The sequence below is a fragment of the Oculina patagonica genome, chromosome 13, assembly GCF_052425735.1.
Source record: "Oculina patagonica isolate OP01 chromosome 13, crgOcupat, whole genome shotgun sequence".
Taxonomy (NCBI): domain Eukaryota; kingdom Metazoa; phylum Cnidaria; class Anthozoa; order Scleractinia; family Oculinidae; genus Oculina; species Oculina patagonica.
In genome coordinates this window covers 30900847-30925183 of record NC_135770.1, presented here as the reverse complement: position 1 = coordinate 30925183, position 24337 = coordinate 30900847, and the positions used below count along the sequence as shown (strand labels likewise).

At 41.3% G+C, this 24337-nt stretch overlaps 1 protein-coding gene and 1 long non-coding RNA gene across 2 annotated transcripts; one reads left to right on the top strand and one right to left on the bottom strand.

Annotated features, from left to right (window-relative positions):
* The first annotated feature begins 848 nt into the window (after positions 1–848).
* LOC144635570 (uncharacterized) lies at positions 849–3910 on the top strand. The gene is made up of 6 exons (XM_078494663.1): positions 849–855; positions 1060–1223; positions 1335–1743; positions 2645–2695; positions 3122–3187; positions 3661–3910. Exons 1-6 carry the CDS (start codon positions 849–851, stop codon positions 3678–3680), a joined length of 717 nt encoding a protein of 238 aa, XP_078350789.1. The 3' UTR covers positions 3681–3910.
* An 18585-nt stretch (positions 3911–22495) lies between these two features.
* Positions 22496–23005, bottom strand: LOC144636103 (uncharacterized). The gene is made up of 2 exons (XR_013567467.1): positions 22737–23005; positions 22496–22680 (listed from the first exon to the last, which is right to left on the bottom strand). It is a non-coding gene; the product is annotated as an uncharacterized LOC144636103 (long non-coding RNA).
* Between the last annotated feature and the right edge of the window lie 1332 nt (positions 23006–24337).

The window sequence follows — 24337 nt, the reverse complement described above, 5'->3', positions numbered from 1 at the left end:
CTGTCGTACGCACTAGCCCATATCGACGCATGCGCACGCAAAATGCCCTCCTGCTGGCCTGGGCTAACTTGTTTTTACCTAAGCATCTAATTGTTTTAAATTAAACTCTTCAAAACAAGTTAATAAAATACCACAAATATAGAATCGTTGTTTTTGTTTTCGCTCATTTATGAGAGTTGACGCAGCTTTTTTCACTTATTTATTTCTCAAGTGTAATTTCTGTTTATCATTACATGTTCAAAGTGAAAGGAATCCTTAGGAAAATAGTTTTTCATGGCATCAACGAACCCGTAGATTCGGAAGATTATTTCGAGCTTGGCATTGAAAACTTAAACTAGGTATTTCTGAAATCATGAAACAGTTCAGTTAAGCTGCCTAATATACAACAAGGCCAATTACTACTGAACTGGACAAATATAAAAACGATTGCCAAAATAATTATTGTAAAAATCATGAGATCAAAATATATCCCGATTTTAAGTTTTAATCGAACTTAATAACTCCTGACTAGTTTTATCAAGCAACAGAAGCAAACATAAATCGTTGATGTGCTAAAGAAATCGGCCACCTTGTCCCCAAAGTTCAGCGTAAATCTTAAAATATGGGTCGCAAGAATTTTCTGTTTTTTAAATCAGGGTAGGTGCACCAGTCGCTGCTCGCGTCCTGCGTCCTGCTGTGTGGTTGTGTTATTGTATAGTTTGGTCTATATTTTGGTTTGAAATGAAACTCTGCTGTATCTGTTAAACGTTTTGACTCTCCGCCTCTTGTCCTTGCAAGAAACACTGGGCTTTTGACGTAAGCGAAAGTCAGTTACAAGGAATTGCTTGCACTTGAGTCCTGTATTAGACATGACAAGTAAAGAAAACAAGGGATTAATAACTTTAAACGAAAATCACTTTTAGAACAATTTGAAGCAAATATGCCAATATTTATTCTTCCTACAGCTCTTCGAATTCTCTTTAACCTCTCTTGGTGATATTAAAATAACCCGTGTGAAACTCATGCTTTATTTCAACTGAAAACGTCAATTTTGTTTGAATTTTTGTCTGATTTCTTTAGTGTGGCTATTTGCGGACACTGTTTTTTTCGTCGACCATGGAGGAGAATGCCTTACGGAAGTCCTCAATGGAACCATTCGTAAAGTTTACCTTTGGGAGCTCGACGTCGATGAATACCAAAAAGCGAAAAAGCATCCAAAGTTCGAGGGGATTTTCGTCTGTCCTGTTAGTATTCACTGGTGACGAAGATATTCATTCCATAAAGAATTATGATCATGGGCTTGTTTTATTTCAGCACCACAACTAAAATTATTTGCTCTTTTTTATGTAAAACAGTGGCCTCCAGAAGGAAAATCCAAGCTGATAAAGGAATTGTTATCATTACCTTGGAGAAAATCTGGAGAACAACCCTCTGGAGAAGTGACGTCTCTGTTAGACGCAAGTGTCCTCCGGCAGCTGGTCAGAGAGTATTTAAACAGCAACCCTCCCAAGACCGTGGAAGACGTTAATTCTCGGGCCGAGCTGAAGGCTGTAAGCCATTGGCGCTGGCTTGAGGGCAGCGAAAAGGTAGAATTCGTTCCAGGTCCTCACCATGATCCACGGCTGAAGATAGCAGCCGATTTTGTGTTGAAAAAGTGGAAAGCTGAGCTGCTCGAGGAGGAGAAAAAAGCAAATCAACATCCTCCTTCTAAGAGGAAGAAGATGGATGCCGACGATGACTCATCCAGCGACGACATCATCTCAGGTGGCTATTCTTACTAAAACATTTTGTGGCAATAGTTATTGTGTTTATATTGTATTTAACAAATTGACATCAGTTTTTTATGCGTCTGTCCTGTTATTGATGATAAATTGCGTCATAAAATTGTCAAAGTGTTGTAGATCCGCGAGCCGATAGGCGAGTGGATCTACAACAAACTTTGACAATGTTATGACGAAATTTATCATCAATAACAGGACAGACGCATAAAAAACTGATGTCAATTTGTTTTTTACAATAACAAAAAACCAAAACTGATTTTAAAACGAAGGAAAGAAATGCACGAGGAAGATGCGATTGCCGTACGGCCGCAGAATCTAATTTCGTCGCTGCCATTCGGAGAATCACATTCACAGGCTCGTAAATTAAAAGTTTGGTAAGAATACGGACAGAATTAGAAGAGAAAATTCGAATGGTTCAACTAACCTTTAATCCAGTGAAAAGTGTTCACAAAATAATCGGCCAAAACGCGGTTCAGCTTCGTAATTTCATTGACAGCACACATTCCCGCTCAACGCCGATTTTCAGATCTGAATCCTCAATAAACATCCTCATATCACAACCGATAAATTTTTGATGATTTTCTCATTGAAGACTTCTAGTTTCGTGGAATAATTCTCAACTCACCAAGAATACAGCGCTAAATCAGCGCTGAAAAGTTTGACAAACTCTTCGCTAATTGCGTCAGCAACGAGTTTCATGCGTCTGTCCTCTTATTGACAATGAAAATTAACCAATCAGCGCGCGTGAATTCGCTGAGTTATTGTAAAATACTTTGTATTATTATATTATTTTTCCTTCGCGCATTTTTTCGCTTCTCGTTCGACAAACTAACGGAAAAGAGAGGGACTACTGGCGTTATTTATTTCATTTATTTTTGCTTTAGATCTCAAAGAAGGCATATTCTTTTTGAGGATGTATTACAAGCCATCTGAAGGTTAGTCAATTGAACATATTGTTATCCGTTCACTGATCAAAATAATTTTCATTGATGCCGATATACTGTCAATATTATTGCAGCTGAAACCATTGAAGCTATCGGTGCATGTCGTGTAAATAAGTGAAACCTGAAAGCTCCCTCTTTCGCATTATTGCCAAATTCAATTTGCTTTGTGTGGCAATTAAATAAGAACTTATAACGACGTTTAAGAAAACCATTTAGAGTCATAGAGGGAAAATTTCATAATCGCCCGCGAGGATACTCTCGGCCCAAGCCATCACTCTTTTTCAAAGTGAGCTAGAAGATCCGTTGCACTTTACAAAACCGTCAGAGTTAAGACGGCGTTAGTATGATTCACTCTAGTTTATGAAAAAATAATAGGTTAAAAGATGTCTGATTATTGTATTGTTAATTTCCTCGTAGACGAAAAGAATGGCATGGTTAAAACACCATGGCTCCGTTCCACAGATAAACGGATTGTCTCCACTGGTGAGAGAAACGTTAAAATCTCCTTTTTAAGCTAAAGGCTTACACGAGTGACTGGGATATTCTTAGTAGGAAAAAACACCATTATGTGAAAAAGCGTAAAGACAGGCTGTTGCAAAATGATCGTAATTTTTGAAAGATAGTCAAGTGCTCCAAAAGTGTTTGATATTTAAATCTTGTTCACCTAATACTCGCCGTGAAAAAAGGCGAAAGATTGCATAACGGAAAATGATAAACATAAAAAATTTAACCCACAAAGTGGCTTTAAGAAAGGAAGAAGGGATGAGATAATATTTGACAGATGTAAAGAGGAGGGGTCGTAAGGGAAAAAATCAAGTCATTTTGCTTTTTTTGCTTTTCATTTCCCTGCCAATTTATTTCTTTTCTTTTTTTCCAGTTAAGGGGAACTTTCATTTGATCCATTGACTCTTTTGTGGGATTTTAATTTTCTTTGATTCTTTGTATTTAAATTGCAGAGAAAGAAGCAAAGGTGTGACTCCCCCGTCCGTTCCTGTCAAGATGGAAACCGCGGTCCATAATAAGCACTGGTCAAAACTAATTCACCCACGTTCTAATAGTGTGATTTCACAGACCACATGCTAGCCTAATGACAATGTTGAATGCTATCGATCGATTTAGCGGAAAACTCACTTAAATGGAACACATTTTTCCACCTATTGAAAATCTTATTCAGTTCACTTTGACAATTAAAAGTACATTAATCTGCTTGCTTGTTTTGTCTGTTTCACTGAAGGAAAGTAGGATGCTACAGTAGTCTACGTCAATAAGAAAAGAAGAAAACTATGTTGCCGTCAAGTTTGGGATTGTGTTAAACAGTTTTTTTCGGAACCATATCAAAAAATTTTAAAATAAGAATTAAAAAAATACTGTACTTTTGATTTCGAATAAAATGCACAACAATATTCTCTACCATTAACCTGGCCACGCTACGGCACTCGCGGCCACATTTCTGAACAGCCAGCCGCACATTTAACGTCTTACGCTTTGGTTGTTGTTTTTCCTCCGCGTGTTGTCCACTGCTGAAGAGCAGTGTAATATCACCATGCTTTGCAGCTCTCGTGAAATGACATGTCTGAAGGCAGTCAGTCCCACAGTTTCAAAAAAAATTATAAAGAGCAAAAAACGAAGGTGTTTAGTTCTGAAACAAAATGCAAGATAGAAAAAATGTGTGTGATGTTCGCAAAAAAGTTGATATGCAATGTTTACCCGCGTGGAATATTTATTTGCATGAAATGAGAACACAAATTTTTGATTATAGAACAAAAGATACCGTTTCACTTTTAAAGTTGCATCTTTCTATTTGGTGGCAACAAGCAAGTTGCAAAACTGTAGAGAAGTGTGAAGTTCCACAAATGGCAAATGTTTGAATGGAAAAATATGCTGCGAAAAGTTTAATGTTCGTTGACGTTTGGGGTTTATTTAAGTGTAAGAACTTGTAAAATATTTCTTTGTTTTGGAGCTATTGTTTTCCTGCTCTTCAATGTTTCGAGATTCTTTGTTGTCTTGGTCGTTCTTTCTTTTACGTCACTTTGCAATTGTGATCAGTTTCACAGGTTTCACGCCGAGGAAGAGCCGACGTTTGTCACAAGCTTTTACGTGTGCGATAATAAAAGTCGCCTCCTTCCAGTAATTATATTTTTTACACAATAGATACTCTGTCACCTAAAAACATTTTACTTTAGTTCTCTCAGTAAATGTACTGCTGTTTTCAAGAGTGAAGTTATATCTAGAGCCCTCTATATATTTTTCTGGGAAAGCTCTGATACGTAAATTAAACATTGTTTCTTGATTTGCAAGTTAAAAATTTTGTTCACATAATATATTTGTCTGTCTGTATTTCCAAGGAAGACACCTTTATAAAAAACTGTTTTATTCAGAAGTCAAACCATCATATTCTTCGTATCACCATCTGTTTTTGCAGTGTTATCGCCGGCCCATACCTTATTCCCGCTGGGAAAATGAATGACTGTTATTCTTGGCCTGACCTCTCATTGGCCTGACCTCTCAGTATCAACTAATTTCTTAATTTATTTCCTATGGCCCAACTGTGGTCGTATTAATGGACTTCATCTGTACATCTAATATGTACGGATGAGTTGGGACTGGACAACTTAAGGCCAACGTATCTCTCAGTTGTTGCAAATAATCTCAAATCTTCCAGAAGGTTTCTGATCGTCACTGAACCAGTCAGAAAATTCCATCACCTCGCAGATATTGTAAATTAACATATCAGCTTGTCTCACGTGGTTACTAAGTCTCACGTTCGCGCACAACTTCTTTTTCTAAAACCATCGGGCTCAGTCAATTCCCCAGCGTTTGACGTTGTTCCCAGTCCAGTCTGGGCAAGAATCATACTGACAAGTAGCTCTCATGACTTAAAGCAATTATTCACTTGAAAATGCAGTGTAGATCGCAGCATTTTTAATTAAGTCGCTGGAAAAGATTCAGAACGCTGATTTAAATAAAAAGAGTAACGTTTTACGCTTCGTTTGTTCAAAGGGTAGATGTAACTTTATCCGGTGTATTAATGAATCTCTATCGGCAGGGGAAAATGGAGTTAAAACGTTATCTACTGAGAGGGGAATTCTTTGAGAATAAAAGAGAAAATGAATTATGAAGTGCCGGTGTTAACGAGAGGAGCGATGCGACGAACAACACAAACAACTACTCGAAAACTGCCACTCGCTTGTTTTAATCCCTTAATATGCAACTCAACATACACACAAACGTTACGCAAACAGTACAAACGTCAACTAATCTTTAGATTGACTTCTGTAATGGCATCTGAAAACATTACAAATAAAGCATTTTCTTGCGAAAGATGTTAAAAAATGCCTTACTTTGATTCAATATATAATCAAATCGCCACTAAACTGAAGGGTAACATTATGTACGTTTCATAGTAACTACTATATATCAACAACAAGAACAACAACAACAACAAGCTTTATTTGCATGACTATAAGTACATACAGTATTGCAAAGCGTAAAACTTAACTAGAGCGAAACTTATAACAATCATAATCATGTAATAGGAAAAAAGCAAATTTTTATGTATGTTACATTAGTTTCATTCTGTTGAGGAGAGCGTGACTTTTCAGTCTTGCGTGACTAAACAATCGTGACGTTGCGTTTTGAGAGTTATGTGAGTGACAGGTGTCAAAAGGAAGATTCGCACGCGGTGTTGTAAGAGTTCTCGCTAGGCTATAAGTTTCGGGAGTCATGTTGTGCATAAGAGCTTCTTGTTGCATTAAAAGTTGTGTTTAAGAAGAATATGGCTTGTTATCGTCGCAACATTTTTGGCGACCACGACGGGAGAACATGAACTAGTGGAAATTCGAGGAATTATATTGCTCAAGGGGAGCTCAAGGTATCAATTCGCATCGCTTCGCATCGCATCGTCTCGATTTGGATTTTGACAAGGTGTACAAGGCTATTTTGGATTTCGCTTGTGGAACTTCGCACAGGATTTGGACTGTTTGCGGCCGTAAAAGTTCAGGAAAATTGTGTTCAAGGTTTGTTATTCGAGTTAGGATTTGTTATTGGCATTGTGTTTGGATTTGCAATTCGCATCGGTCGTTTCGCATCGTGTTTGGTTTTTGCACAAGGGTGGCCATATTGGATTTCGTCTTGGAACTTCGCAGAGAACTTCGAAAACGTTTTGCACCGGATAAATTGACTCGAATCATCGAGGAGGATTCTAATTCATGCATATTTTTCGTTTCACGGTTTTGTCGTTGTTTATTATCTTGAATTATTCGTCAGAGTCGTTCGTAAGGAAATCGAGTCAACAAGAAGGTTTTGGACATATTTGTAGAGCACGTGTCGTCGAGGGTTTTGCTTCACATTGCACGATTATGACGTTGACAGGAGAGTCAGAAGAGGTTAACAAAGATGAAGAGCGAATTATAGAACTTAAACGAGAAAAGAGGAACAGAAAGACTGCAGTTACGAAAACGCGCCACAATGTGGAAAGAATGTGCGCGAGTGGCGAAGATCCCGAGTTGATTCAAAGCGAAGTTGACACTTTGTGGAAGGTACTGGAAGCATGCCTTGCTGTCATGGACGAGCTACAGAAGGCTTATCTACACTTGGGGGACAACGACAGCAAAAAGTCGGTCGCGGAAGAAATAGAAGCTTTGGAGAACGAAACAAACAATGCTATCGAAAAGGCCGAACGTGTGGTAAAGGACATCTTGGAGAAGAAACACGTGGATGCAACTAAAGAGGTATTGCCGCAAACTCCCCCGATGAATTTACCTCCTCCGTCAGCACATTCGCCTGCTTACAGCCACTCGTCAGGTTCACAAAATCCAGGTAACTGTAGCCAGCGACTTAAGCCTTTGAAAGTTCCAGTGTTTAATGGTGAGAAAAGTAAATTCGAAGATTTCTGGGAGATGTTTTTGAGTCTTGTCGACCAGGGAGGGGAGCCGTCAACTATTAAAATGGCAAGATTGAGACAGAGTCTTACAGGAACTGCCCTTGAGGCCATTAGGGGTCTAGGGGTTACGGAACCCGAATATAATGAAGCTAAAGATATTCTTCAGTCGAAGTTTGGTGGCGAGCGAAGAAAGCTACAGGCATACATGGACCAGATCGAAAAGATGCCCCCATTGAAGAGTGCTGATGTCCAATCTTTTGAGCGGTTTGCTGATCTTGTTCGAATAGCAGTTGTTAAGTTGCAGGCAGAAGGGCGTGGTGGAGAGCTTGGTGATGGTACATTGCACAGTTTGTTGGTTAAGAAGTTGGCAGACAGTCAGGTTGAAAGTTACAGTCGCTGGTTGAGAGAACATAAGAAAGACAAGTCGGTGTTAACTTTGAGGGATTGGTTGAAGGAGGAAGTGAGGGTCCGAGTCGAGGCAGTGGAAATGGCACATGGGATTGAGGCTGAGCCTGTTGGAGGTGCTGTAGATGGTGGTAAGCATGGTGATAGGGGTCGTGGAAGCAGGAGTTTTTTCGGTGAAAATGGTAACTTTGGTAAAGAAACACCCTTTCAGAGAAACAAGCCACCATGTGCATACTGTAAAGGTCACCATGGAGTGTGGAGCTGCAGACGCTTTCAGAATCTGGAAGTGAAGGAGCGTTGGAATATCGCAAAGGAAAAACGGCTTTGTTTTCGTTGCCTGGCAAGTGATCATGAAGGAAGAGCTTGTACCAAGACTCGACCATGTAACATTAACGGTTGCACGCGGAATCACCACTACTTGTTGCATGGCTTCGCACAGGATAATACAAAGGATGGGAGAGTGGTGACTTCACGGGAGGGGGCACCTACTCATACACACACATCGACCGCCAAGCAGGAGACAGCAACCGAGGCCCTTTCCCTTCGTACAGTGCCAGTGTGGTTGAAGGCAAATGATCGCAAAGTAAAGGTGAATGCTATTTTGGATGATGGTTCTAACGAGACTTTTCTTAACGAAGAAGTCGCAGGAGTTCTTGGTCTCAAGGAGAGATACCAGACAGTTACAGTTAATGTTTTGAACAATGAAGTAGAAACATTTCAATCAATGCCGTTGGATGTGACTATCGAGAGCCTTGATGGGGAGTTTAGTAAGGACATTAAAGTAAAGACTTGCCCTAAAAGGGTAACTGGAAACTACAAGGTAGAGAACTGGAAACAAAGTAAAGACAGATGGGCTCACCTTAAGGAATGTGACTTTGCTGAACCTGCTCAAGATGGACTTGTGGATTTGTTAATAGGTGTGGACAATGCAGAGCTGCATTATTCTAGAGCCGATGTACGTGGTGAGGAAGGAGGGCCAGTTGCTCGCCTTGGACCTTTGGGTTGGACATGCATTGGATCACCAGACGGGAAGCCGTGGACAGGAGCAAGGGCACATGTTAGTCGCACTTTGTTTGCCCGGGAGCCCAATGTCAGCGTTGATGGTGTTTGTTGTGACATTGATCGTACTTTAAAGGGATTTTGGGAGATAGAAAACTGTGGCATTGAGGGACATGACACTGTGATTCTCACTGAAGAGGAGAATGAAGCGTTGGAGAAACTTAAGGGATCAATTCGTTACACTGGGAAAGGATACAAAGTGGGTGTACCGTGGAAGGAGGATAAAGCTCGGTTACCGGATAATTGTCAGACAGCATTATCTCGGTTGTGCAACACAGAAAATAAATTGAAGAAGGACTGTGCTCTTGGAACAGAGTACTCTCAAGTTATCAAGGGTTATGTTGAGAAGGGGTACTTGCGAAGAGTTGAACCAGATGAACCATCACCACCGGAAGTTTGGTATTTGCCTCACTTTCCAGTAGTCCGCATGGACAAATCTACCACTAAAGTACGCATCGTGTTTGACTGTTCTGCGAAAACAGATGGGGTTTCGTTGAATGATGTCATTTGTGCAGGACCTAAGTTACAGAAAGATTTGTTTGATGTGCTTATTCGGTTCAGGAGGAACCCTGTAGCTTTAGCCTGTGACATTAAGGAAATGTATTTGCAAGTGGAGATCGAAGAGAGAGATCGTCCTTATTTTCGAATATTATGGAGGGACCTTGATTCCGGTCGTGAACCTGATGTCTATGAGTTCAGTAGAGTAGTATTTGGTAAGAACTCTGCACCGATGGAGGCGCAGTTTGTCGCTCAAGAGAATGCTAGAAGGCACCAGGATGTGTATCCAATGGCCGCTGAAACTGTGCTGAAATCAACTTACATGGATGACTCGATTGATAGTGTGGAAACCGTGCAGGAGGGTATTCAGTTGTACAAAGAGCTGGACAGTCTGTGGGGAACAGCAGGTATGCAGGCAAGGAAATGGATATCGAATTCTCCAGAGGTTGTTGCAGCCACGCCTGAAGCTGACAGAGCAACTGAATTGCAGATCACCGAGGGTCAAGAACCTGTTGTTAAGACACTTGGTATTGCCTGGAATAGTACGGAGGACACATTCACAATTTCAACTGCAAAGGTACCTACGGAGATTCAGCCGACGAAGCGAGATGTACTGAGGAAGGTTGCTACTGTATTCGACCCACTTGGGTTTGTCAGCCCTTTTGTCGTCAAAGCTAAGATTCTGCTTCAGGAACTGTGGTCGCGGGGATATGACTGGGATGATGTCATACAAGATGAAATTGCGAGTAGAATTGGGAGCTGGTATGAGCAGCTTAGGAGCCTGGGTAATGTGAAGGTGCCTAGGTGTCTTCGTGAAGCAAAGGAGGTCGTTGCTAAGAGAGTTGTTACATTTGTCGATGCTTCGCTGCAAGCTTATGGGACTGTTGTATACTTACAGTGTGTATACAATGATGCTACTACTACAAGTCGGTTGATTGCTTCAAAGTGCAAGGTGGCACCATTAAAGCCAATGACAGTGCCACGCCTGGAACTTATGGGAGCTGTACTTGGTTTGCGCTTGACACAACGTTTAGCTCATGTACTTGGACTGCCCATGCAAACTGTAACATTTTACTCTGACAGTATGGATGTGTTGTGGTGGATTCGGGGTCATGGGCGGAGCTTTCGTCCCTTCATCGCCAATCGCATCGGGGAGATACAGATGGTGACCGAGCCATCGCAGTGGCAACATGTAGCCACAGGAGAAAACCCAGCTGATCTATGTACAAGAGGGGCTTCACCAGATGAACTAATGGATAACTCACTCTGGTGGCATGGACCAAAGTGGTTACTATCAAAGGATAAAGCAAGTTGGCCTAAGATGGATCTTAGGAGTCGTCCCGCTTCGTTACCAGAAATGAAGACTTCAAATCGCAAGGAAGGGGTAGAAGGTGTCCCAAGTGTTCTTACTTGTCGTGTGCAGAGCCTGACAAATCGAGAAGGGAAGAGAGGGAAGTGTGAAGATTGGAGGCTTGAACCCACTCGCTTTTCAAGTTGGATGCGGTTGGTACGGCTACAAGCCAGGGTGTGGCGAGTGACCTACAATATGCGTAACCCAAAGGACAGGGTAAATGGGCAAGAACTGTTGCCAGAAGAAATTGAAGATGCCGAGGAGGAAATCATTAGTCGAGCACAGTTGGAGGCATTTCCTGAAGAATATGAGGCATTGCTGAGGGGAAAGGAAATTCCTAAGAAGAGTTCACTGGGCAAGTTATGTCCCTGGTTGGATGATCAAGGTGTAATGCGGTGTGGGGGTCGACTTCAATTTGCTGAATGTCTTCCTTACGATGTCCGGTTTCCTGTAATACTACCAAGGGGTCAGTGGGTGACAAAGCTGATAGTCAAGTATTACCATGAGTTGTCCAACCACAGTGCTGGGACAAATTTTGTGTTATCACAGATAAGTGGAAGATTCTGGATTGTCGCAGCCCGAGAGGAAATAAGAGCGTGGGAGAATGAATGCAACGAGTGCAAGAGACGAAGGAACAAACCAGCCACACAGATAATGGGTCCATTGCCACAAGTAAGGCTGCGCTTCACATTTCGGGCATTTGACCAGACAGCGGTGGATTACGCAGGCCCGTTCACCACTATACAAGGCCGTGGGCGTCATCGGTTAAAGAGGTGGTTGTGTGTATTTACATGCTTTTCAACTCGTGCTGTTCATCTCGAAGTGGCGTGGGGGCTCGACACAGATAGTTTTCTAAATGCATTTACCAGATTCACCAGTAGGAGAGGAGTTCCCAAAGAAATGGTTAGTGATAATGGCACTAACTTTGTTGGAGCAGTAAATGAACTTAAGGAACTTGTGGGTCAATTAGACAAGGACAAGATTCAGCGAACAACTGCACAGACGGGGATAAAGTGGAAGTTTAACCCCCCAGGAGGACCTCATTTTGGTGGGGCCCATGAAATCATGGTGAAGGCAGCCAAGAAGGCGATTTATGCTGTGCTGAGTAGCAGTGATGTCACAGATGAGGAACTAATCACAGTCGTCACAGGTGCCGAGAGTTTGCTTAACTCTAGGCCACTCACCTATCAGTCAGCAAATGTTAAAGATGATGTGCCGTTGACACCCAATCATTTCCTGTACGGGCAAATGGGTGGACAGTTTGCGCCAGAGTGTGTCGATACTACGAGGTTCAACCCAAAGAAGAGGTGGCGGAAGGTTCAAGAGCTGATCTCTCGAGTGTGGTCCAGGTGGCTAAAGGAGTACTTACCTATGTTAAACACTCGTCCAAAGTGGACCGAAGTTGTCAAGGATCTCAAGGAAGGAGATGTTGTGCTGGTTCTGGATCCAAGGCTGCCACGTGGGAAGTGGCCATTGGGACGTATCATGGAAACATACCCAGGGAGAGATGGACATTCTCGAGTCGCAAAAGTTCAGTGCGGAGAGAAGACTGTGGTGCGACCAATTCACAAATTGGTACCACTCTTGTAAAACATTGAAACATTAGGAAACTTTTAAGTTCAGAACATTTATTGTTAAATTTCATCGCGTTATACACACTGCGGTCCCCTCAGTGCGGGGAGGGGGAATGTTGAGGAGAGCGTGACTTTTCAGTCTTGCGTGACTAAACAATCGTGACGTTGCGTTTTAAGAGTTATGTGAGTGACAGGTGTCAAAAGGAAGATTCGCACGCGGTGTTGTAAGAGTTCTCGCTAGGCTATAAGTTTCGGGAGTCATGTTGTGCATAAGAGCTTCTTGTTGCATTAAAAGTTGTGTTTAAGAAGAATATGGCTTGTTATCGTCGCAACACATTCAATAGAAGATTATTTCGTAAAGATAAGCATCTCAAATGAACACAATTCATTAAAGGAGAAGTTCACACCAAAATGGCCATTTATTTTCTTTACGCCAATAAAAAGTTTATACAAAGAAATGTTATTCACCAAATTTCAGCCTCCAACGTGCGCTAAAACCCTACGAAATCTTTCTTTGAAGTTCCCCAAAACGGGACTCTGTAAAGTGCGAAAACGGACGGCGGACGGCGGACGGCGGACGGCGGACGGCGGACGATGGATGGCAAAAACGAAATTAAAATTATAATAATAAAAAACTATAAAATTAAAAAAAACTATTAAAATGAAATAAATGAAATATTAAAAATCACATTACTAATAGTCGAAGCATCTTCCGATCACTGCTGGGAACTCCTTGAAAAATGCTTGGAAAGTTTAGAAAAGTGCAAAAACATGTAACGTAGAACCACCAGAAACTCAATGGAAAACAAACGGTAAATTTAATTTGCTCGTCCGTTACAGAGCCACTTCACACTAGATCACACTACACTTTGAATACATAATCGAGAGCCTTATATCTAAGGACAACAATAACGTACTCACGATTGGCTCACACACTCTCTAGAGAATCCACGCACGTTCGACCGCTCGACACTACATTCTCTCCTTTTCTTAGAAGCCCTAAACAAACGTCCTAAACATAGTCTCTTAGCTTTGTTTTATAACTTAGTTCACAGAACATAGTCCTGGAAACGCACAGGTTTCCTGACAACTCTCGAGGACCTCCGAACTGGAACTTCCATACTGTCCTGACCTGTCGCTGACGACGCTTGTACCATTTCATTTCCCGGAAGACTCTCGGGTTCTGCTTGAACTGGACTTGACGATTTGACTGGACTCCCTCCAGACAACTCTGAAGACGGTACTTCATCTCCACCTTCTCTGGGTACACCACCTGGGTCATTGTACCTCTTTACAAAAGCCGTGTTACGTTTAAATTCCTCGCCAGCCTCGTTTCTGGCCGTAACCTCGCTTCCTGTTTTCTCAACGACTTTTAAAGGACTCAGACGGAAGTTGGTGGATAGCTTGCTCGACTTTTCCCCTTTCAGCAAAACTGCATCCCCGACACGAACAGACTTGGGCGTGGCACCCCTTCTAGCATCTGCATAAGCTTTGCCCTTCAACTTGTTCGACCAATCACGATCACGAACCTCTTCCCTTGGCACCTGGACAGTCTCTCTTCCAAAATTGGAAGAGAGCGCTAACATTGGATGATTTGTTAAGGATTGCAAGGTCGCAAGAAGCGGTCGATCGACAGTTGAAACAGTTCAGTGCGGACCAAATGGACGATCAAGCAAATGGGCAAGGAAATGTTCAAAAGAGTGACCAAGTAAATGCAGTTGGATGGTCGGAAAGGAAAGATTTGCTTTGGTTGCGGTCAAGAAGGACATTTCAGTGGAGGCAAGAAGTGCCCGGCTCGTGGCCGAGCTTGTAGAAAGTGCGGCGGTATTGGACACTTCAAAGTTACATGTCCCCAAGCACAACAGCGCAGCGGTGGCGATTCAGGATTCAGGGCAAAGGTTCCGGACAGGAAAGGTGCCACTGGTGGAGGCAGAAGGGGCGGTGGTAGCAGAGGAGATAGACGTGGTCGTGGAGGGACGCGAGAAACAAACCTTGTGGCTGGTGGTAATCAAGGTGGAGAACCTCCCGGATTTGTTCAGCATAGCCCCGAGTTTGCATTTTCAGTGGGACAGCCTTCGGGCCATGAGAAACAAATTGCTGGTTTGGTGACCCTGGTCGTCGGAGGCGTGGTTGTGCCTGATGTTCTAATTGATTCTGGAGCTACTTGTAACGTGATGGGCCAACGGACCTGGGATTTGTTGAAACTGAAAGGAATTAAATGCGAGTCTCGCAAAGCAGCCAAGGAACTCTTTGCTTACGGTGGTAAGGAACCATTACCTACTCTTGGAAGTTTCACCGCAGATGTGATGCTGGCTGGAAGCAACGTCCGTTGTAGGACTGACTTCGTGGTAGTTAAGGGAAACGGTCGAACGCTACTGGGTCGTGAAACGGCTGAATTACTCAGTCTTTTGCACGTTGGACCCTCACAAGCGAACAGTGTTACTAGTGGACAACTGGAGAGCGATATCCGAGAAAGATACAAGGAATTGTTCACTTGTGCTGGTCTTTTGAGAGATTACGAGCTTAAACTCCATATTGATGAGTCTGTGAAGCCCGTGGCCCAGCATGTACGGAGAATACCGTTCGGTTTGCGCGAGAAAGTTGACAAGAAGCTCGACGAGCTTTTGGAGCTTGGCATAATTGAGGAAGTACCAGAGGGTCCGTCAGGATGGATATCACCTTTGGTGGTAGTTCCCAAGGGCGATGGAGACGTAAGGGTGTGTGTAGACATGCGTCGTGCGAATGAAGCAATCATCCGCGAAAGACACCCAATTCCTACTGTGGAGGAACTTCTGCATGACTTGAACAGCAGCACTGTGTTCAGCAAAATTGACCTCAAGTGGGGTTTCCATCAGATTCTACTCAGCGAGGCTGATGTTTGGGGTGACCTCGGGGCCGAAAAAATATCAGTAAATTGTCAGAGATGTGTTGAGGGGTTGCGCTGGAGTTGCGACGTGGCGGGTGATCTTATTATTTATGGCAAGGATGTAGACGAACATGACCGAGGTGTTTTTGCAGTGTTGGATAGATTGAGTGAAGTGGGGTTGACGGTGAATGAAGACAAGCGCCAGTTTCGATTGTCAAAGATCACGTTCTTTGGTCATGAACTGACCAGCGATGGCATCAACCCAGGTGAAGAGAAGGTTGCTGTCATTAGAGATGCATGGCCTCCTAAAGATGCAACTTAGGTACGGTCTTTCATGGGTTTGGTTCAGTACTCAGCTAAATTTATGCCAGATGTGGCATCTATTGCCAAGCCTATTCAAGAGTTGACCAGAAAGGGCGTAGCCTTTAACTGGGGCGAGGAGCAGCAAATGGCTTTCCAGGAGCTGAAGCGTTTAATCACTCAAGCAGGGACACTGGCCTACTTCAGAACCAATTTAGGACCAGAATTGTTGAAGTATGCGTTGAGGAGCTTGACTGACGTGGAAAGGTGCTACAGTCAGACGGAGAAAGAAGCATTAGCTCTGGTCTGGGCGTGCGAGCGTTTCAATATGCATTTATCTGGGCTGAGTTTTGAGCTTGAAACGGATCACAAGCCCTTGGAACGCATTTATTCGCGTACGTCAAAGCCATGCGCCCGAATGGAGAGATGGGTTTTGCGGTTACAAGGGTACGATTTTAAGGTGGTGTACCGGCCTGGGAAGACAAATATCGCTGATGCCCTTTCCCGGTTAAACTCTGTTGAGCAGGATGACTTTGTCAGAGCTGTCGTGGGGAGTTGTGTGCCTGTAGCGTTAACACCGAAAGATATTGAAGAGGCATCTTACAATGATGAGGAACTGTGCCAAGTGAAGAACTGTGTGAGGGCTGGGATCTGGGAACGATGTACTCTTACTTTGTATGCGCACGTCAAGGACGAATTGTGTACCTACGGTGAGCTTTTACTTCGTGGCAGAAGGATAGTTTTTTTTTTTAATACTTCAGAAGACTTACACTACAGTACATTACATTTTAATAACCCTACATACAATACATTACACAGTACATTATATTATATTACACAAACATACTACATTACTTACGTTATACGTTACATAAGTAATTACGGTACATGTTAAACACCTAATCTCCAAAAAACTTAATAATCTTATACATTATATTACAGAGAGTTGATAATTGGCTTCCACTTTTCAACGTGGCACAAGGATAGTGGTTCCCAGAGTTCTGCGAGACAAGGTGGTGAAGTTAGCTCATGAGGGTCATCAGGGTATCGTGAAGACAAAGTATCGGCTCCGCAGTAAGGTTTAATGGCCGGGGATGGACAAAGATGTTGAGAAAGTATGCAAGGCTTGCCATGGTTGTCAGGTGACTTCAGGTTGCGACACACCCGAACCTATGTCTCGTGTTTTGCCTCCGAATGCTCCTTGGCAAAATTGCAGTGCAGACTTGTTAGAGACATTGCTTCGACGATCTTGGTGCTTGTAGTAGACTTCAGAATTGCAACCTGTAATCTCTGTATCTTTTTTTTTTTTCAGGCTTAACACCATCAATAGTGACTAAGTTTAGATAATAAATACCGGACTAATATCTGGACTAATATCTCAAGGGAAAATTTAAACTCGAACGAACAATATCTCTTCCACTTCACTTTGTCGTTTCAGTTTATTTTATCGTATCAGGCAAACTATGTACTAATTAAGTTAAGACGTCATTGAAAGTTATTCCTTTGTATTAATCAAAACGCCGACAAAACAGTTTTTAGAAAATATAAAATCACAAAGTTGTTATTAAAGGCACTCATCTGGCTTTCATGAAGTTCAACAACAACAATAAAGTTCTAGCTTCTATAACGGCGAATGTTATCAGTTCACTGAATGGAGTGTTTGTTTCGAAAAACTTCTTGGTCATTTCCCCTTGCTTCTTTGTAAACATGTTTTGGCGGGATAGCTAGCGACGCCAATTACCGTATTTACTCGAATAAGCGCCGCGGCGCTTATTTCATTTTTCGCGCCTCAAGTGCGGCGCTTATTCGAGGGCGGCGCTTATTTAAAAACTGGACGCCACAAACAATGTCATCTAGACGAAACTTCTACAGTGACTAAACGAAGGGCATTTTGATTGTCAGTATTCGGCTCTTACGGAAGAAAGTAGTTGCGCTTGCTGTCCCGACAAAGTTCACGAACTTCAAAACGTTAACAGAACTACGTATTGTAAGAATTTTGGATAGAAAAAAAATGGGCGAGCGGTAGAACTTGAACTGCAAAACATTGCTTTTGATGAAAAGGAATTTCCAAGGCTGTTTCAGAGTTTCATTGTAGTGCTATTTTTAGTTATACGGAATTCTTCGAACAAGCGCCGCATCGGGTCTGCGCGCTTATTCGGGGGCGGCGCTTATTAACTTTTTTGTCCCAAATGCGGCGCTTATTTGAGGGCGGCGCTTATTCTGGGGCGGCGCTTATTCGAGTAAATACGGTAAACGTTAGTTGATGTTCGGCTAATGGTTTATATACCAGATTTTGTTTAGAGGCATAAGGTCACAAAAACTAAAGGGGGTTAAAAGATTACTTCTCTTGTCAATGTTCTTGTACTCTTAAACACAGGCTTTATACCGAAAGCAAATTTTGCACACTGCGCCCGTTTTTAGAAGTGAAATTCCAGCTGACTACATGTGACAGGGAAGTGACAACACGAACACTGAATTGCATTTGATTGGTTTACCAATCTACAAAGAAGCTAAATGCTGCATTTGAGGCAATTTAGGTTAACACGGTCTTTTCTAACCGAACAACAGCCTAAGGTCTACATTACTTGCAAAAATGTTGAACGATTTTCATTTCGAACAAAAACCGGCCAAATTTTTTAAGCGTCCGAAATACAATATACAGTACAGTATATTTTTTTCAAGTACACAAACAAACCTGATGAATCAAGGAAGGGTTTTGAGATGACAGAAAGAGTGAAAGTTGTAACAAAGAAAATAGAACCAGATGATCCTTTTGAAGGTCTTGTAGCAGTTATTAAGCCACTTTGAGCTCCAAAGCTTTTACTGTCCTTTATGGAGCGAACCCTAGTCGAGACACGGCTTAAGATACGTAACGGTTTGATAGTACAGCATTTGTATTATTTTCGCGTCGGTGTATCTGTAAAATCTTAAAGCTGCAATAAAACTATCAATTTCACAGATGTTGTTTCAGTCTAATTCGTGTTTTGTAGGTGTAAATTTACTTTAGCTATGTTTCAGCAAAGTTTTCGAAATTTTGCCCGAAATGAGACAAAAGTGTCCTAAAATTAAACATCGGAAATCAAACGTCCAGATTTTTGTCAAGTTATGTAAGTAAATTGTTGCCAGTCTATATACTCACCAGTAAATTGGTTTGGTTTTCAGCAGATGATGCTTCGACTAATAGTAATGTGATTTTTAATATTTCATTTATTTTATTTTAACTACATGTATTATTTCTTTATTTTATTATCATTTTTTGTTATTTATTATAATAATATATATTTTATATATTTTCAGCCTGAAGTTTGTCGGACAATTTAAATACTTGAAACTCCTTTCAAGGTATGTCATCCGTAATCTTTACAGTCTTTATCAAACCATTTTTATTGGATAGTGGCTTTATTTTTTTTTTGCGAAGTTTTGGTTTTCTTATCTTCAAGCTTCTTTTAGCTGCTGAGATTAGCATGTTCTCCACTTTTTTTAGCCTGGTGTTAACATCTAGAAACAAGTTGTCGTCATCAAGATAATCTCGTATGAGCATTTGAAGATCAGGTGAGCGCAAGACATCTTTGAATTTTGATGCACAATCGTTTTCCCAGAGGAACTGCATAGGAAGACGTGACAGTGGACTATTCTCAATTGAGGATTCAGGTTCACCAATAATTGTGTAAATATTTGTCGAGGTGATTATCGAACTATGATACGATAATAATAATAATAATAATAATAATAATAATAATAATAATAATAATAATAATAATAATAATAATAAAAAGGTGCTTAAAAACGCATTTTACAGCCTGACGGAGTCTCAATGCTTTTTACAATACGATATAGAAAATGGTTCGGTTACGACAAAATTTGAAACATTTGGAAACAAATATCGAAATATATCTACGTTGTACACATATAACTGTTATTTTTAAATATTAAAATATGTTAGCAGCCCGAAGATATACTCTGAGACAGAAGAATCCAGCTATTACTTTAGATACTGCTGCTATGTTTCAGCTTAGTTAATTATATACTTACATAGAAATTCAATGAAATTTTCTATTGCCACCAAATTATCACTTATAGATTTAAAGAGACATCTGCAGAAATTAGTTTACTTGTTACAGTTGTGTTTGAACTATGCGATTTTACAGAAATATTTTTACAACTAAAAAAATATTAAAAATCTAATTCAAAAGTTGTTAAATACCTGAAAACCAAAACTGTATAAAGAGCTGAGCTAAACCCCTCCCACAAATATGGGGCTGAGGCCAGCCTCAGTTTCAAGAACTCGGTTGACGACGTCCCATTGGACTTGTTGCATTGCGTTTCTGAAGCTGGACAGTTCCTATTTTCACGGAGGGAGGGGAGTTGTTGGCGGTTGCAATATCCACAGTTCGTGCATCTCCTTTAAGAATCTGGCTGGTTTCTTCGCTCTGTATCGAGATCAGTTTTAGAGTCTGGCTTGTTCCCTCCACGTGTGACACTCAATCTTGGCCGTTTTTGATTCTTGTAACCTGCGTTTTGTATTTTTTTTTCAGGATCAGGATCTTCACGGCCTTTTCAAGTTAAAGGGCTGCTCCCTTGTCACAGAGTTTCAGCTTGTAACTTTCTTCCTTGTAAGAAAAGGTACGTTTCCCTCTAAAGGCTTGCTCCTAGAAATCGGTTTGCAGTCCGCGGCATTTTCTTTGACGACCGAGGAATCAACGGTACTCCTCTTGTCGTATCAGTCGAGGGTCTCGTTTTTGAAAAGTGTTTATCAAACTTTCCCTTTGGGGATGCGCAGGTGTCAAGATTTTCCGCTGGGATTTTTTTCTCCTCCTCCCGCGGCGTCGTCGCGGTCGGGTTGGTAGGCAAAACATGAGTAAATCAAAACGGATAGCGCGCTTATGTTGTTTAGTACATCCTAGGCTGACATGATGATAAGCAGTTGGGCAAGTCGTTAATGTAAATAAGAAACAATAGGGGACCAAGGATTGTTCCTTGAGGTACCCCACATTTTAGCGAACAGGTTTGAGAAAGAGAACCTTTAACATCGTTGTGTACACCTAGTTAAATATGAGTTGAACCAGTCAAGAGCTACTCCTTGAACACCGTAAATGTTCATTTTAGTTAAAAGAATTTCATAAATAAATAAATTAATAGCAGCCACAATTTCATTTCATCGGTTTTTTGGAAGCTTCAACTGCCTTCAATTTCTCAATGAGTGAGCAGGATTTTCGGTCTAAATTCCCGGTGGTTCTGGCGGTCTGGCAAATTGCACGCTTTCAACCATCTTGTTTGAAACCATGTGTTAAGGATCCGTGTGCAGTTTGACCGGTCAATTCGTCTTTTTGATCTGTTTGTCGGACTATTTTGATGGCAGCCGGCTGTAGGCTAGTAGAAAGATCTCGCTTAGCAAATTCAGTGTTCATTTGTCTCATTCTAAGCGAATTTCCCCTCCTGCTTGATTTGGTAACCTCAAAATAAGAAGATAGTCTGTGTTCCATAGTTACCACTTTAAACATTTCTAGTGCCACCTTCTTCTTATACATATAGGCCAGGTTATGCCATTTAACACGTTTTAGAACTTGGTGATCATCATAGGTGGTGGGAACATCATGTATCTGCCGAGCAGCTTTTATATGCAGGTTTTCAATTTCATCAAAAAGGGCATGTGAACAACTACCCCAAACTGATATGCAGTACGTTACATTTGGCAGAATCATTTTGAAATAAATATCCTCTAATTGGTTTACCGGGAGGTACTTCATCCTTTTTAGCATCTTAAGTTGGGCGGAAAAGGATTTCGAAAGCTTCTTAATATGACTATCCCAGGTGAGTCTATTATCAATTAATACACCTAGTGATTTAGCAACATCAGTGAAGTCAAGCGTGAGATTTCCACACCTCACTTGCTGAAGAGGACCAATGAATTTCTTTCTGGTAATAATCATGGTCTCGCATTTCCCTGTATGTATTGTAAGCTTGTTTATACTGCACCAGTGAACGATTTCTTTAAGTAGGATGTTAAGTAGTTGAATGACTTGATCTACTGAGTTTCCGATAACAAAAGCTGTTGTGTCGTCAGCGTAAAGGTGCAGTTCTCCATTTGAAATGCTCTCTGCAAAGTCATTTACGTAGATTGAAAAAAGCCGTGGACCCAGTAAGGACCCTTGTGGGACTCCATGTGATACAAGGTTTAATTGGGATTTTACCCCATTAAGTTCAACAAATTAGTTTGCGATTATCCAGGTAGCTAACTAACCACCTTAGCAGATTTCCATAAATGCCGCAAGCTTGCATGGACAAGGAATATAACTTTCTGATCTCCCTGTGAACTCATTTGGTTTGTCTGACATTGTCACGGAATACTGACCGCTTTTCGTCTTGTTTCATTCAACTTACAAAGTGAACACGTGCAGTATCGGACTCCCCTCACCCCCTCTCGGGTTGTACAGACAGAGGGCGGGCGGGCGTACGCTAAAGTCAGAACCAAAATTTTTCGGCATGATGGGTTTACCAAATTTCTTTTAGCTAAGGGGCACTGTTAACATCTCACAACATACAACGTACAACTATTTTGAAGTGAAAGACGTTCTTAGTTGAAAAAAGGTGCAGGTCTGATCAGTGACCAACTTGACCTTCTTCCATCCCAAGTGTGTTGTTTACAGTGCGTTGCTTGCTCTACAGCATGGTGGATTTTGTATTGTGTGACCTTCAATTGCAAAGGGCTCATTTAGTTCAAATGTGACAAAAGGCCACAAACTATTGGAATGCGGCAAGGATAAGTTTTGTCGATTTGGGAGAATGAGTGAAAATAAATGATGGGATATGTTAAGTTTGGAGGAATATGACAAAGATGTAAAAATAGATAGACAGACACACAGACAATTTTATTTCAACACGGAATCTCTTCAGTTACAAAGAATTGGTTCCTAGAAAGCCGTGCTATGAAATTGAAAAAGAAACTATACAATTACAAAATTTAATAACAGGAATGAAAAATGCTACTGTTAAAAGCTTTTCTGGAGACTGTATGTGCGCAAAGATTTACTTAATGCATGGCTCAAGAGACTGTTGCGCTTTGATGGAATTCGGAAGAAAATTTCATAATTTAGCACCACTTTATGAAAAGCTCCTTTTTAAGCTTTCAGTTTTTTGTTTCTGGAGCGCTAAATTGTAGCTCGAGTCTCTGAGATTGTAAACAGTTTTGTCACAAATCGGGTTAAATACCTCAGTTAGGTACTCTGGAGCTTTGTTATGCATAATTTTATGCATTACGATCGCACTGTGTTGTTGACGCCGAACTCCAAGAGTGTCCCATTGAAGCTTTTTCAAAATATCAACAGATCTAGTTTCCCAGTCATTTTGAGTGATGATTCGAGCGGCCCAATTATAGAGTTCATCGATTCTGTCTGACAGGCCCTTGTTAAAGTGTATACGACATGAAAAATATTTTTTGCTAATTTGAAAGGCCTTTCGAAATACAGAAGAATGGCGTTTTTCTTTTCGAAATATCTTTTTTCGTTTCAGAGATATTGACGTTTTTGTATTATGCAAATTAGATCAGTGATGACGTCACAAGATTTGACTCAAAAAATGGTAAAATACTTCTCCGGACGCCGCGACTTCAATGGACAAAGGCGAAGTAATGGCCGCTTCGAAATCAACAGAAGGTTTTGGAGAGAAGTTGGACCTTATCCTGGCAAGACTGTCCAGTTTAGATATGAAAATGGAAGATTTAAACTCCACAGTTAAAAGTTTGGAAAGCAAGATGTACCAAATGGAAACCGAAATCGACTCCGTGAAAAGCAAACACAAGAAGTTAGACGAGAAGTTTACGCAAATGGAAACGAATGCCACGCTCGTCGATGAACACATTGTCGAACTTAACAGCAAATTGGATAAACGCAAGGATGAACTCGACGAATGTCGCCAAAAGATGCTCTATTTAGAGGCTTATAGTCGAAGAGAAAACCTGAAATTTGAAGGAATTGCTGAAGCGCCCCAAGATAATGCAGCATCAAGTCCAAGTGAGGCGACCAAAGATGTCCTTGTGGACTTTCTGGAAAACGTGTTGGAGATCGAGGACGCCAAAAGCATCGAGTTCCAGCGAGTGCACAGGCTGGGAAAACCAAACAGCGATAATGAAAGTGGTGGCCGCACTATAATTGCACGTTTCCTGAGATACGCAGATAAAGAACGTGTCTTCAAGCAGGGGCGTAAACTCAAAGGAACCGATTTCAAGATGTTCGAAGACATACCAAAGGAGTTACATCAAAAGAGGAAAGCACAGATGGAAAGATTAAAGGCGGCGAGGAAAGAAGGAAGACGCGCAAACTTTAGTAAGTCTGAGCCGGACAAACTGTATATTGATGGAAAATACGTTTAAATGTGACTCTCAGTTTGGCTTAATTTACTTTGAGTATTCAGAATTGACAATGTTTTTGTGGTATAGTATTTGAGCTTAAGGTCTAGACTCTGAGAGTAATGGACAAATATTTTCGTTCTTTACTATAACAATAGACGGAATAACCGCCGTTTTAAAGTCTCATTCCATAGCACCCAGATATTGTTTAATTAATATTTGATCTGCGGTGGTGGAGCTTAGGAAGGTTGTTTCTGGTAGATGGATATTTACATGGAACATGAGGTAAGTTTTCTTTCTTTCCTTCTGTTCCAGCTTTGTGTTGTGTACGTTAAAGGCAATGGAAAATTTTAT